General features: G+C 46.7%; 2 protein-coding genes across 16 annotated transcripts in view; one reads left to right on the top strand and one right to left on the bottom strand.

The window, feature by feature from the left end:
- GLYR1 (glyoxylate reductase 1 homolog) overlaps nucleotides 1-7,842 on the bottom strand; it is a 42,269-nt gene extending 34,427 nt beyond the window's left edge. For all 4 annotated transcript variants that reach the window (XR_001914715.4, XR_624311.5, XM_002755863.6 and 1 more), the window contains exons 1-3: nucleotides 7,788-7,842; nucleotides 6,705-6,741; nucleotides 5,625-5,704 (exon numbers count right to left, since the gene is read on the bottom strand). Coding sequence is in view for 2 of the 4 variants with exons in the window: in XM_002755863.6 (XP_002755909.3) it covers nucleotides 5,625-5,704; nucleotides 6,705-6,741; nucleotides 7,788-7,825 (155 nt within the window). In the remaining 2 variants the exon portion in view is untranslated. The remainder of the gene's footprint in view (nucleotides 1-5,624; nucleotides 5,705-6,704; nucleotides 6,742-7,787) is intronic.
- A 198-nt stretch (nucleotides 7,843-8,040) lies between these two features.
- The window catches only part of UBN1 (ubinuclein 1), a 35,280-nt gene continuing 30,351 nt past the window's right edge, over nucleotides 8,041-12,969 (top strand). For 9 of the 12 annotated variants that reach the window (XR_013524551.1, XM_078344550.1, XM_035266850.3 and 6 more), the window contains exon 1: nucleotides 8,041-8,773. The gene's annotated coding sequence lies outside the window, so the exon portion shown is untranslated. Of the gene's footprint in view, nucleotides 8,958-12,969 lie in introns of all 12 variants that reach the window. The other 3 variants (XM_035266851.3, XM_078344549.1, XM_002755865.6) reach the window with 1 other exon arrangement.

A 12,969-nucleotide genomic window follows, 5' to 3' on the forward strand; every position in this document is an offset into this window, starting at 1 on the left:
TTATGTTGGCCAGACGGGTCTTGAACTTCTGACCTCACGATCTACCCGCCTCGGCCTCCCAAAGTGCTGGGATTACAGGTGTGAGCCACCACACCCAGCCTACTTTTTGTTTTTTTAAAGACAGGGTCCTGCTCTGTCACCCAAGCTGGAATGCAGTGGCTCATTCATAGTTCAGTGTAGCCTTGACCTCCCAGGCTCAAGTAATCCTGCTTCAGTCTCCCAAGTAGCTGAGGCCACAGGTGCATGCTACTACACCCAGCTATTTAAATTTTTTTTGGAGAGATGGGTCTTGCCGTGTTGCCCAGGCTGGCCTTGAACTCTTAGGCTCTAGCGATGCTTCTGCCTCTGCTTCTTGAAGTGCTGGGATTACAAGTGTGAGCCATCGCACCTCGCTCCAATGAAACTTTTAAACCGTTAGCTCTGTCTCTTCTCTGATGGGTGGTCACCACTAATCAGACCTGTCCAAGACAGACCCTCCTGCACTTGACACCTAATCTTTGGTTGTAGTCACCAGGTGGAGCCGGCAGGTTTATGTCGAAGTTATATCCCCTTTGTGTTTCCGTGAAAATACAAAAATTCCATGGGCAGTTTTGCCTTAGCCATCTGGCTCAGGGAGCTGAAAACATATTATTAAGTCTTTCTCTCACTGGGACACAAGATTAGGAAGGTCTGGCCCTCGGCTAACAGTGGGATGTCAACACAATTTGTTAGATCTTGTGGCAGAGAAAGGGAGAGAGAAAAATCAGGTTTGTAAAAGACTGGAATCATCGATTATCTTGTCATAGGAGCTGTTGTTTTTAATAAAAGACCTTGCAAATAAAAAACTATAACTACACATATCTTTTCCCTAAGTAGTATGCCAGTTTTGAAATGAACATCTCTGACCAAATCCTGTATTCCTCAGGAACACAGGACATTCCACTGGCTCAGACCCTACCTACCTGGGCCAGAGTCAGTAACCAATGGTGTCCCCACCCAGGATGTGCCGGGACCACATGCCCCATCCCTGACGTCAAATGTCAAAGGTGAGGCACAGTCCAGCTTCTCCAGGAACCACTTTGTCTTCAAAAATTAGTTCTCATCCCTAAAAAATCCCCTTGCAATACCTGTCCATACCACCTCTTAAACGCCCATGTCATCCAGTGCCCCTCACGCAGGTCCTAAACACAGTCGCATGACAATCCACTCACAGTGCCGGTCACCAAGCTCCTCTGGGCCACACACTGTGCCTTACATCCTGATCCTGTGCTTCCTTCAGTCTTTGCTTCTCCACATTGTGGAGTCCTGGTTTTTTGTCTCAGTTCCCTTTTCTTCATCTTGGCCAGTTCTAACAAATCACTTTGGAGACGTGATCTGAAGTGCACACAGTATTACTGGGGAGGCACAGTACAGTTTCACATAAAGGTGGAAGAAGGCATGGTTTTGAACTCAAGCCTTTTTGGTAAAAAGAGCATACCTGGCTGACATCCTTTAGGAATTTGTAACTCTCATATTCCTTTCTTTACACACAGATGTGTGCACGCGCGCGCGTCCGCGCGCGCACACACAGACACACACACACACAGACACACTCCCCTCCCCCATAGGGGAAGTCTCTGTCTTTCTCGCAGTTTTCCATACTTTGCAACTCTCATATTCCTTTCTTTCCAAACTCTCTCTCTCTCTGTTTTCCATACTTAAAGGCACCTGCTTCCTACTTCTTCTCTCCCAGCAGATCTATTTTCCTGGCCCAATATCTGCTAACACCTGCTGTATGCCAAGCCACACTACACAAGTTATACTACTTGTCCTTCCTATGAGGTAGGGGGTATCATCCCCTTATGTGGAGGACACAGAGGCTTAGAAAGGTGACTAGCTTGCCCAGATCATGGAGCAGGGTAAAACCAGTACCTGAATGTACATTAGGCAGGTAACCAATCCAGAGCTCTTTCCCCAAAGTAATCTGCTGCCACGAGCTAATATGGAGATCTTGCCTTAATTTTATTTAGAAAAACACTAAATAAAATCTGCCCCAGCACTGGTCACTAAGGAAGTGTTCCTCCTTTAGAGAAGTCCTGTACATCCTTACCCTTCATTTCCTTTTGCTACGTTAACTGCCTACCCACAAAAAGATCACACATTAGTACCACAGTGACTTCATTTTTATGTAGTCTTTAAAAATGTGGAACTCTATCAAGGGAGTTGAAAGGGTTAGAAACACTGCATTTAGCAGTTGCCTTGTATCCCACTTGTTTATAACCCTCCAAAGAACTTGAGTCAGTTAGAAACGGTATCACCACCACTACCACCATTAGGAGATTTTTGTCTGCAGCAAGCACATTACCACTGGTTTCACCTATTTGCCTGGTTAAGCTCTGAAACTCACTTGACTCCAATTTTCTGTGTCCTACTTCTAGCACTTGTTATAAACAAGGATCACAGTTTATTCATCTAGCTTTTTTTTTTTTTTTTTTTTTTTTGTTGAGATGGAGTCTCACTCTGCAGCCAGGCTGGAGTGCAGTGGCATGATCTCGGCTCACTGCAACCTCCACCTCCCGGATCCTGGTTCAAGCAATTCTCCTGCCTCAGCTTCCGAAGTAGCTGGGATTACAGGCACAAGCCACTCTGCTCAGCTAATTTTTTTTTGTATTAATCTTTAGTAGAGACGGGGTTTCACCATGTTGGCCAGTCTGGAATTGAACCCTTGACCTCAGGATCTGCCTGCCTCGGCCTCCCAAAATGCTGGGATTACAGGCGTGAGCCACCATGCTCAGCCTGTTCATCTAGTCTTTTAGCATTAAAAAAAAAAAATTATTGGGGCTTGGCGCCATGGCTCACGCCCGTAATCCTAGTACTTTGGGAGACTGAGGCTGGAGCATTGCTTCAGCCCAGGAGTTGGAGGCCAGCCTGGGAAACATGGCAAGAACCTGTCTCTACAAAAAAAAAAAAAAAAGTAAAAAATTTAGCAGGGCATGGTGGCATACCCGCGAAGTCAAGGATGCAGTGAGCCATGTCCATGCTACTCTAGTCCTGTCTCAAAAAAAAATTTATCATAAGGAAACAATGGCTTTCAGGCTCCCTACTATGAGACTGAGTTCCCATTTTTGTTTCAGACTTGTGTAACTATTCATTTAGCTAATGAAGTTTGGGCCAACCATACTGGTTGTTATTCCTAAGCATGTTCCCCCAGACAGGGAGCCTCTCCCTTTCCACAACACCCAGCTTAATGCCAATTGTTCACAGTATCCCCGTTGTCTGAAATGCCCCTATAGTTCCCGCCCATCTAGATTCTATTTATCTTCCAGAGCTGGATTCCAATCCCATCTCTTCTGTCAGTCTTCTTGGATCTCATGGCTCTCCACTGATCTCTCCTTCTTCTAGAAATTTATTTTTGAGACAGGGTAGAGTTCTGTCACCCAGGCTGGAGTGTAATGGTGTGATCAAGGCTCACTGCAGTTTTGACCTCCTGGGCCCAAGCAATCCTCCTGCTTACCTGGGACTACAGTTGCATGTTACCACACCTGGCTATTTAAAAAAAAAAATTTTTTTTTTCTTACATAGAGACAAGGTCTTGCAATGTTGCCTAGGCTGGTCTTGAGCTCCTGGGCTCAAGCAATCCTCTTGTCTTGGCCTCCCAAAATGCTGGGATTACAGGCATGGCTACTGTGCCCAGCCTAGAATTAATAATTACCTGCTATAATTCACTCTGCACATAACCTTTTATTTTTGAGATGGAGTCTTGCTTTGTTGCCCAGGCTATAGTGCAGTGGTACAGTTTTGGCTCACTGCAAACTCTGCCTCCCAGGTTGAAGTGATTCTCCTGTCTTAAGCCTCCTGAGTAGCTGGGATTATAGGTGTGTACCACCATGCCCGACTAATTTTTATATTTTTAGCAGAGACAGGGTTTCACCATGTTGGCCAGGCTACTCAAACTCCTGGCCTCAAGTGATCCGTCTACCTCAGCTTCCCAAAGTGCTGGAGTTACAGGCGTGAGCCACCCTGCCCGGCCATCATTCTGCACATAATCTTTTCTGAAATGTTTGCAACTTGGCACTTAACTGAGCATCTGCAAGGTGGGAACCATTAACACTTTCTTTCCTACAAGTTCCCTCAGCGTCAAGCAATTCAGAGTGTGGACACATAACACTTGTGGACCATTTAGCATCAAGCAATTCAGAGTGTGGACACACAACACTTGTGGACCATTTTTTTTTTTTTCAGACAGAGTCTCAGTCTGTCACCCATGCTGGAGTGCAGTGTCTTAATCAATCTCTGCTTCCCAGGTTCAAGTGATTCTCAAGCCTCAGCCTCCCAAATAGATGGGATTACAGCTGTGCGCCACCACTCCTGGCTAATTTTTGTATTTTTTGTAGAGAAAGAGTTTTGTCATGTTGGCAGCTGGTCTCCAACTCCTGACCTCCGCCCACCTTGGCCTCCCAAAGTACTGTGATTACAGGCTTGAGATACTATGCCCAGCCAAATCTTCTTTTTCAAATCCCTGGAATTATAAGAACATTCCCTCTTCCAGAAGCTCTGGCTCCACAGCTCCAGGCCAATGATCTTTTTGAAATATTGCCACCACAGGCTGCTAAGCTAGCTTGTGATAGAGAACCGGGGGTTGGGTATATTTGTAAACATGAAACCAGGAAGAGCACTCTGACATAAAATCTCCTGGATGAGTGAAGAATACTGTTTATAACATATCGTTTTCTACGAAGAAATACTTTAACCATCAGAATTAGATTTACCAGAGAAGTCACAGACATTTTTTTTCAAATCTAAGCCTGTATTTCCCTACAATAATAATAAATAGAAATACAACTATGTAAAGAAATCGAACTGGCTGGACACGGTGGTTCTTGCCTGTAATCCTAGCACTTTGCGGGCTCAGCGGGTAGATGATTTGAGATCAGGAGTTTGAGACCAGCCTGGCCAACATGGTGAAATCTCGTCTCTACTAAAAATACAAAAAAATTAGCTGGGTGTGCTGGCATGTGCCTGTAGTCAGCTACTTGGAAGGGTGAGGGACGAGAATCGGTTGAACCTGAGAGGTGGAGGTTGCGGTGAGCTGAAGTCATGCCACTGCACTCCAGTCTGGGTGACAGAGTGAAACTCCATCTCAAAAAAAAAAAAGAAATCAAACCATCTAGCTAGACTGAGGTAAGCAAGTTGATGCAGTGATGAGAAAGCCAAACAAATCACTAGTAACTCAAGTTAATACACGTTCTTCCCCTCACTGTGACATGCTATGTGGTCAGAGTCTCAGATGAATGGTCTTGGCTTGCTCAACTTTAGGACAGATCTGTTAAAAAGGCTTACTATAATAATGTCAAAGCAAATCACTTAGTTTTACAAATGAGAACAAGAACTTTTATTAATATAAATAAAATTTTAGTTTTCACTCTATACCTCATGCATGAACCATAATGATAATATAGCATTCAAAGAGAACTGAGCATGGCTCTTCTAAGACAATTTCTGCAGACAACTGCACCTTTATTTAGGTATGAAGCCAGAATGAGATGCCAGTCTTATACACTATAAGAAGACTGAACTAAGGATCCTGAGAATACTCTCAAAACAGCTCAAACTCCAGGTAACACAGAAAGAAAGGCAAAGGGAGACTCCAGGTGACCACTACTCACTGGTCTTCTGTTCCGAAAAATTTCACAAAGAAGCATTTCTTTCCACGAGGTTTCTTCAGGTCCTTTGGTGGATTAACAATCTGGAGAGTAAAAGGGGGAAAAAGATTGGCTGGCAACGTAGCAGCCCGCTTTCTCGTGGCTCCACAGTGCTCTACAGAGCTCTACGTTGGTAAGAAAAAAGTCAATTAAAAGACTTACTTATAAACAAATTTATTCATGTACAAAACAGAACCCAAGGCCAGTACTTGCCTAAATCTCCCATTTTTCGACTGAGATGTGTGGAAACATGCAGATATTCTGGAAGTTCCCAATATCTAACATGTAGCGCAGGGCTTAGTAAACACAATATCCCTTTCACTGCAGTGGCCCTGCTTTACCAGCAGTTAAATCAACAGCATCCCCTGCCCCCTTGCTGCCCCCACAACATGTGACAGTGGTTACGGAAGAAATGCAGAGGATACTCTTTGAAATACTTCCTGTGCAGGAAGAGTTAGATAGGAAATAGTGAAAACAAAGGACAACTGAAAACACCATATTGCAAAGAGACCATCTAAAGACACTTCCTGGGTTCTGAACAAGAATATAAAAACGGAACATTTGGAAAGCAATGACAGATCACCTCATGCAAAATCTGGAATGCCAACTTCTGCAAAGAGGCACCGGAGTAGCACATATGGTAACACAGAAAGAAGATTTAAACTTAGTTGGGACAAAAATACTTTGGCTTTTCACTAACCTACATTTAGACTTCTCTCTCTTCCTGGATAATTTATATTTTCTTCTCCTTTTGTTACATTTAAACATGAAGCTAAATTCAGATTAGAATTATTTCCGGGGTTAAAAAAAAAAAAAAAGACACTTCGTAAACGTCCTCTAAATCAACAAATAGTGTTTAGAGCAGATTAACGACCTGGTGTATACCGTATGGCCTTTAAAAAAAAAAAAACTCGGGGGAATTCTAAGTGCCATCTGAATTGGCCCCGTTTAACTCAATGCTAGAAATTTAGAGGAATGAATCTTATATTTTCCACCTCCTCATACCCATCTTCGGTTATCTTCCTTCAGTAGCAAGACACTCACCTTTCCTGGCCAAGGAGGATACCGGCCGAGTTTCCCCCTAGAGAAAACACACAGAGTCAGCACTTGCCCTGGAAAAGCCAGTCCAGCTCCTTCAACCCACTCAATACGCTATTTATTTTCCTAAATCTCTGCTGGCATCCTCAAGTACTGGAACAAAAGCTTGCAAACGAGAGTCCTTAACCTGTCTTCCACATCTGGGCCCAAGACCCTCAGAAGTAAAACGTAAAATTGTATACTTATGTGCACAGCATATGTCCATTCTTCTGTTGATAATGAATACAGAACAAAATTGTCAAAAGTCACTTGTCTAGAGCTTCTTAATGACGGGGGTGGGAGGACAGTTTCCTCTGTAAACACAGACTTCCCCTCCCTAAGTCTGGTTTAATTCAACAGGAGACCTGCCTGGCTTTGACAAATGCTAATGGAAGCCTTCCTCTGGGTGGAGAAACAAGCTACGCAGCTCGAGGGAGGCGGCGACAATCAGTCTTGGTTCGGGCGGTTGTCTGGGACACAGAAGCATACCACGAGAGGCACTCAAGCCGGCACTGGTCACTGCCAAGCCATCGGTTGGAAAAGCGAAGTCCCCCCGCCGTTTCTTCGCGGGGCAACGTAAGCAGTCCGGTTTAAGACACCCCCGGTTGCGCGGCCAGCACAGGTCGGCTGCATCGCAACCAGGGCTTTGACCGACTGGCACCGGCGAGATGGACTCGCGGGTCCGGTCCCCGGCGCTTTTGCTTTCTGGGAAGTCGCAGCAAGACCCCGGGGACCCGGTGTCCGGGGAAGCCTCGCGGAACAAGCGGCTCCCTTCACCATGACAGCCGATATCTGGGCCCCAAGTGCAGCCCCCTCCCGGGCGGCCTCGGAGATCAGAGCCGGTGCCCGCCGTGGCCACCCTCGGCCTCGGTCCCCCGGGGCTGGACTGCCCCTTCCGCCCGGCGCCGCTCACAAGCGCCGGCACCTTCTCTTCCCCTCTCTCCGCGACCTGGAGCGCATAGGAAGGCAGCTCCTGGGCCGGCCGCGAACCCCGCGCCCAGGCGGGCAGTTCCCCGGCGCGTCTCGGTTGGCCCGGCCGCCCGGACTCACCACACCAAGTCGCCGAGCCGCAGACTCACAGCCGCCATCTTACCACCCAACCACCGCCGACGCACGGGCCGCCGGGAACAGCAGGTCGCCCCGGCGTCGCCCATTGGAGTGGGCGAGACCACGTGACAGGGGCCGGCTGTCATCGGCCACGCCGCTGCTCTGACGTCACCGCGCTTGTCGGGGCTCATTGGCCGGCCAAGCGGCACGTGATGCGAGCGCCGCGGTCTCCGCGCGCCGGAGCGTAGAGATTCCCGGCTCCTACCCCCTCCCTTCGGCTCGTGACAACGAAGCGTCCGCGGTCTGAGGCGGCGGCGGCGACTGTGCGACCGGCTGAGCGCAAGAGGGAGCCGGCCTCGCGGCCCGCCCCGCCCCCGGGCCTTGGAGTCGGCGCCCCTCCCCTCTTGGCGCTTCCGTTACGGCCGTTAGTCCGGCGCGGGCCCCGGGACCATTCCAGAGCCCGAGGCGCCGGTCGGCCGCGTCGCTGCGCCCGGGAGCTGCCCTGACGGAGCTCGGCGCGGCCTGGAACTCACCCTCCGCCTAGGTCTGGGCTCCCGTGCCCGGCGGCTCCGCTTGACCGCAGGCCGGGAGGCTCGGGTGTCCGCGCCTGTCCGCTCCCACCGCCCGGGTTCTTTGGAGCGCTCCTCCTGACGGCCGCTTTCGGAGGCGGCGTGTGAGCGCGGAGTCCCGCGCTGCAAGTTCTCCCGGGGCGCCCGGCGACTGCTCTCCCGACCCCCCGGTGTCCCCGGAGTGGCTGCGCGGACGTCGAGTTGGCATTTCTTTGCTTCTTCCTGGACCGGCGCGCGGCGCGGCACACCAAGCTTCTCTGGGCGCGGGGACCCGGCCATGGGCCGAGGCGTGGGCCACCCGCCGGCGGGGAGCCGCGGCTCGGGAGCCGACCGCTAGCTGCGCGACCGCCCGGGGCCCTGGCCGGCATGAGGACCGCCGCGGGAGGACGTCTGCGGCCCGCGTCGGCGTTGGGGACAAAGGTGCGTGTCGTTGTCGGGACCGGGCTCTGCCGTTAGCCTTGCTTTAGTTTTTACACTTTTGAAAAAGTTGTGACAACAGGAAGACAGATGCCGGGCGTAGTTCGGACACTTTAAAACTGAACCACGAACTGGGAAGTGTTCACTGCAGTTGAGCGCAGCGCGGGCCCAAACTTCAGCAGACCAGGTAGAAACAATTATGCAAAAGATCCCAGTCCCAGTTACAGACTCCGCAGTGTCAAGGATTGACCTAAAGTTGGTGTCGGACTCTTGTTGAGTCAGTGCCTGCTGGAAAAGGTGACGGGTCCACACGCACTTCCCCAATGCATTGTGGTGGTTAGAGCTTTCAGTTGAAAGTCGCAGTTTAGCCTACAGGGTTGTCCAGCAGCTTGATGATTACTGGGAGATAAGTTCCCCTGAAGCACCGTGTAATACCCGCACAGACTGTCATTTACTGAGTGTGTGTTTTTAAGACAGTGATTTTTAGAGCGTTATTTAAGATATTGGAATAATTTGATAGAAATTTAACATGTGTTCCTAAGTTTAAAATTATGAGTTTGTGAGGAATTGAAGGATATTTTAATAACTTAATTAAAAACATGAATCTTGGCTGGGCATGGTGGCATAAGCCTGTAACCCCAGCATTTTGGGAGGCCAAGGCGTGCGGGCAACCCGAGGTCAATAGTTCGAGACCAACCTGGCCAACACGGTCAAACTCCGTCTCTACTGAAAATAGAAAATTAGCCCGGCGTCGTGGCATATGTCTATAATCCCAGCTACTCTGGAGACTGAGGCAGGAGAATCGCTTGAACCCGGGAGGCGAGGTTGCAGTCAGTTGAGATCGCAGCATCACACTTAAGCCTGGACGACAGAGACTCCGTTTCCCAAAAAACAAAACAAACAAACAAAACTTAACATTGCACCAAAATCTAGAGGTATTCCCCTTAACATCAGAAACATGATACGTTTCTATCACGATTAGACAAGAATATATTGTGTAACATCCTGAAAGTTCTAGGCTATGCAATAATACAGGAAACAAAAATAAGAAATGCAATTGTGGAAAAGGGAAGACAGAATTCTCATTTCTGTAGATGATAGGTTTGCCTGTTTTGAAAAAAAAAAACCATTAAAATAAGAATTCAGGAAGGGTACTCGTTATAAATTGAAATACGCTGTTAGTTTTTCTGTTTCGTCAATAAACAATTTGAAAATATAATGGTTAAAAGGATATATTTAAGAAAAAATATAAAGTTCCTGAGAATAACCAAGGGACAGAGAAGGCCAATATTTTTTCAGTAACATCAGCTTAGGCTTTAAAAGCGGAATCTTTTTCTTTTCTTTTTTGAGATGGAATTTCGCTCTTGTTGCCCAGGCTGAAGTGCAGTGGCAGGATCATGGCTCACTGCAGCCTGGACCTTCCCAGGCTCAAGGCTCAAGCCATCCTCTCACATCAGCCTCCTTAGTAGCTGAGAGTCCATGGGTGTGCCACTACACCTGGATAATTAAAAGAAATTTTTTTTTTTTTGGAGTTGAGGTCTCACCGTGTTGCCCAGGCTGGTCTCAAACTCTTAGGCTCCAGCAATTATCCTGCCTTAGCCTCCTAAAGTGCTGGGATTACGGGAAGTGAGCCACTGTACCCAGCCTTGAGAGGGATGTTTCTATGTGTAGACTTCTATACTTAAAATAATGTTCAACTCATTGGAGTTGAATATTTATTAATAATAATAATTATTATTTGAGACAGAGTCTTGTACTGTTACCTAGGGTTGAGTGCAGGGGCACAATCACTGTTCACTTCAGCCTTAATCTCCTTGGCTCAAAGGATTTTCCCAGCTCAGACTACTGAGGAGTGGGGACCACATGTGCATGTCACCACACCTCAGCTGATTTTTGTATTTCTTGTATAGATGGTCTCACTGTGTTGCCCAGGCTGGTCTTGGACTCCTGGGCTCAAGCAATCCTAAAGTGTTGAGATTACAGGCGTGAGCCCCTATGCTGGGCTAAAGTTGAGTATTTAAAAACTGAGCTATTTTTAAGAATTACTCACAAATCTTGTTTTATTTACAAATTTAAGAACTTTTTTTTAAAACTTGATCTTTGACAAAGGTTCAATTAAGGCACCAGTTGAACAGATTAAATTCCCTTATGCAATTAAGTCTTTTTACAAAGTTAATTATCTTAAATGTTTTAAACTGCACTTAAAGTCTTATATTTCCGATTCTCTCAAATACTTCCAACATCTAAAGCGGTGAACTAAGTAGTAAAGTCTTTGCAAGGCCGAGGTTGGCGAATTGCTTGAGTCTAGGCAGTTGAGACCAGCCTGGGCAACATGGTGAAACCCTGCTCTATTTGGGGGTGGGGGTGGGGGTGCCTTTCCAAGGACTTCAGCAACTCTCATAAGTCTCATAAACATGTAAATGTAAGTCTAATAAACATGTAATTATTTTTAAACATTCAAACATGTTCGAACTTAATTATATTTTCTTAAGCATTTTGAATTAAGGTCGTAAGTCTAACATAACATTGTTTAATGTATCTGATTCTCTTAAATGTTTCAAATGGGTTAGTAACTGCAGAACTTGATCTTAGTGATTATAAGACAACCCAGAATCTCAGTGTGAATAGACACCAGGTTTGACTGACTTTATCCTATTTGTATACCTGCTCTGGCTTGCAGGAGCAGTTGTACCATCTAGGATTGAAGCTGCAGTCTCTGAGACTTGGACTGATATAAGGTTGTGTATTTACTGTCTGGTTGCCACTTCCGGGATGACCTTCCTACATCCCATTGGATTCCCTTCTTTCTCCGCGCCCCCCTCCACCCCTCCCCCCACCCAAGATGGAGTCTTGCTTTGTTGTCTAGGCTGCAGTGCAGTGGCGCGATCTTGGCTCACTGTAACCTCTGCCTCCCAGGTTCAAGCAATTCTCCTGTCTTAGCCTCCCGAGTAGCTGGGACTACAGGCACCTGCCACCACACCTGACTTATTTTTGTAGAGATGGAGTTTCACCATCTTGGGCAGGCTGGTCTTGAACTCCTGATTATGATCCACCTGCCTCGGCCTCCCAGAGTGCTGGGTTTACGGACATGAGCCACCTTTCCTAGCTGGATTCCCTTCTTAAAGTGAGACTGTTGTGGTTCTGTTAGTGGGGAAATCTGTAAGCCTTCAGTTCGGATTTATTTTCACAACCCAGTGCATCACAGATATCCTGAGGGCCTTGGAGGTTTCTTTTAGGGAAATCTTTAATGTCTTAGTTTGTGCTGGGAGATGGTCTTTTGGAGCACCAGAGTGTTTTGCTGCTTATCGTTTTGCTGTCTGATTAGAATTATTTTAACTCTTCATTTGTAGATATTTTGTTCCCTTATCTGATCTTATAAATTGCAATTTTACGGTCCTAATTCGACAAGTGAATATTGGCTGTATACACATCTGCATGTGTATGGATATATATGATATATACTAAATTTCCTGAATTCACGTTTGTGATTCATTAACAACCAAAATACAGTGAGTTTTTTGGAAACCTGTCAATATATAGGCTGGAATGGGAAAGTATTATTTATAAAGAAGGATAATAAAGTGAAGTTTTTTTTTCTTTTTTTGAAACTAAGTCTCACTTTGTTGCCCAGGCTGGAGTGCAATGGCACGATCTCAGTTCATGCAACCTCCACCTTCTGGATTCAAGTGATTCTCCTGCCTCAACCTCCCGAGTAGCTGGGATTACAGAGGCATGCCACCACCCCTGGCTGATTATTGTATTTTTAGTAGGGTTGTGGTTTCAGCATGTTGGTCAGGCTGGTCTCGAACTCCTGACCTTGTTATCCGTCCTCCTCGGCCTCCCAAAGTCCTGGGATTACAGGCGCGAGCCACCATACCCAACCTAAATGTGAGTTTTAACTTCACATTATTAAAATATAAAACTTTGCAAAACAGTTAAGACTGGATAAAGAATCTCTAAATAACTAGATTAATATGACCGATGGACTTCAGAACCAGACCTTGGATAGCTGTGATGTTACTTCGCAGTATATGCCAAATCAGCAGAGGAAGGAAGGATTCTTCAGTGATCGATACTGGAAGAAACCAAGTTAGAGCCTCTCTTCATACTTTATAGCCTAGCAAATTCAGCTGGTGTTAATGAGGTAAATGTGAAAAAATATCAATAAACGACCATATAGACTGGGCTCAGTGGCTCAC

The sequence above is a fragment of the Callithrix jacchus genome, chromosome 12 (genome assembly GCF_049354715.1).
Source record: "Callithrix jacchus isolate 240 chromosome 12, calJac240_pri, whole genome shotgun sequence".
NCBI classification, from domain to species: Eukaryota; Metazoa; Chordata; class Mammalia; order Primates; family Cebidae; genus Callithrix; species Callithrix jacchus.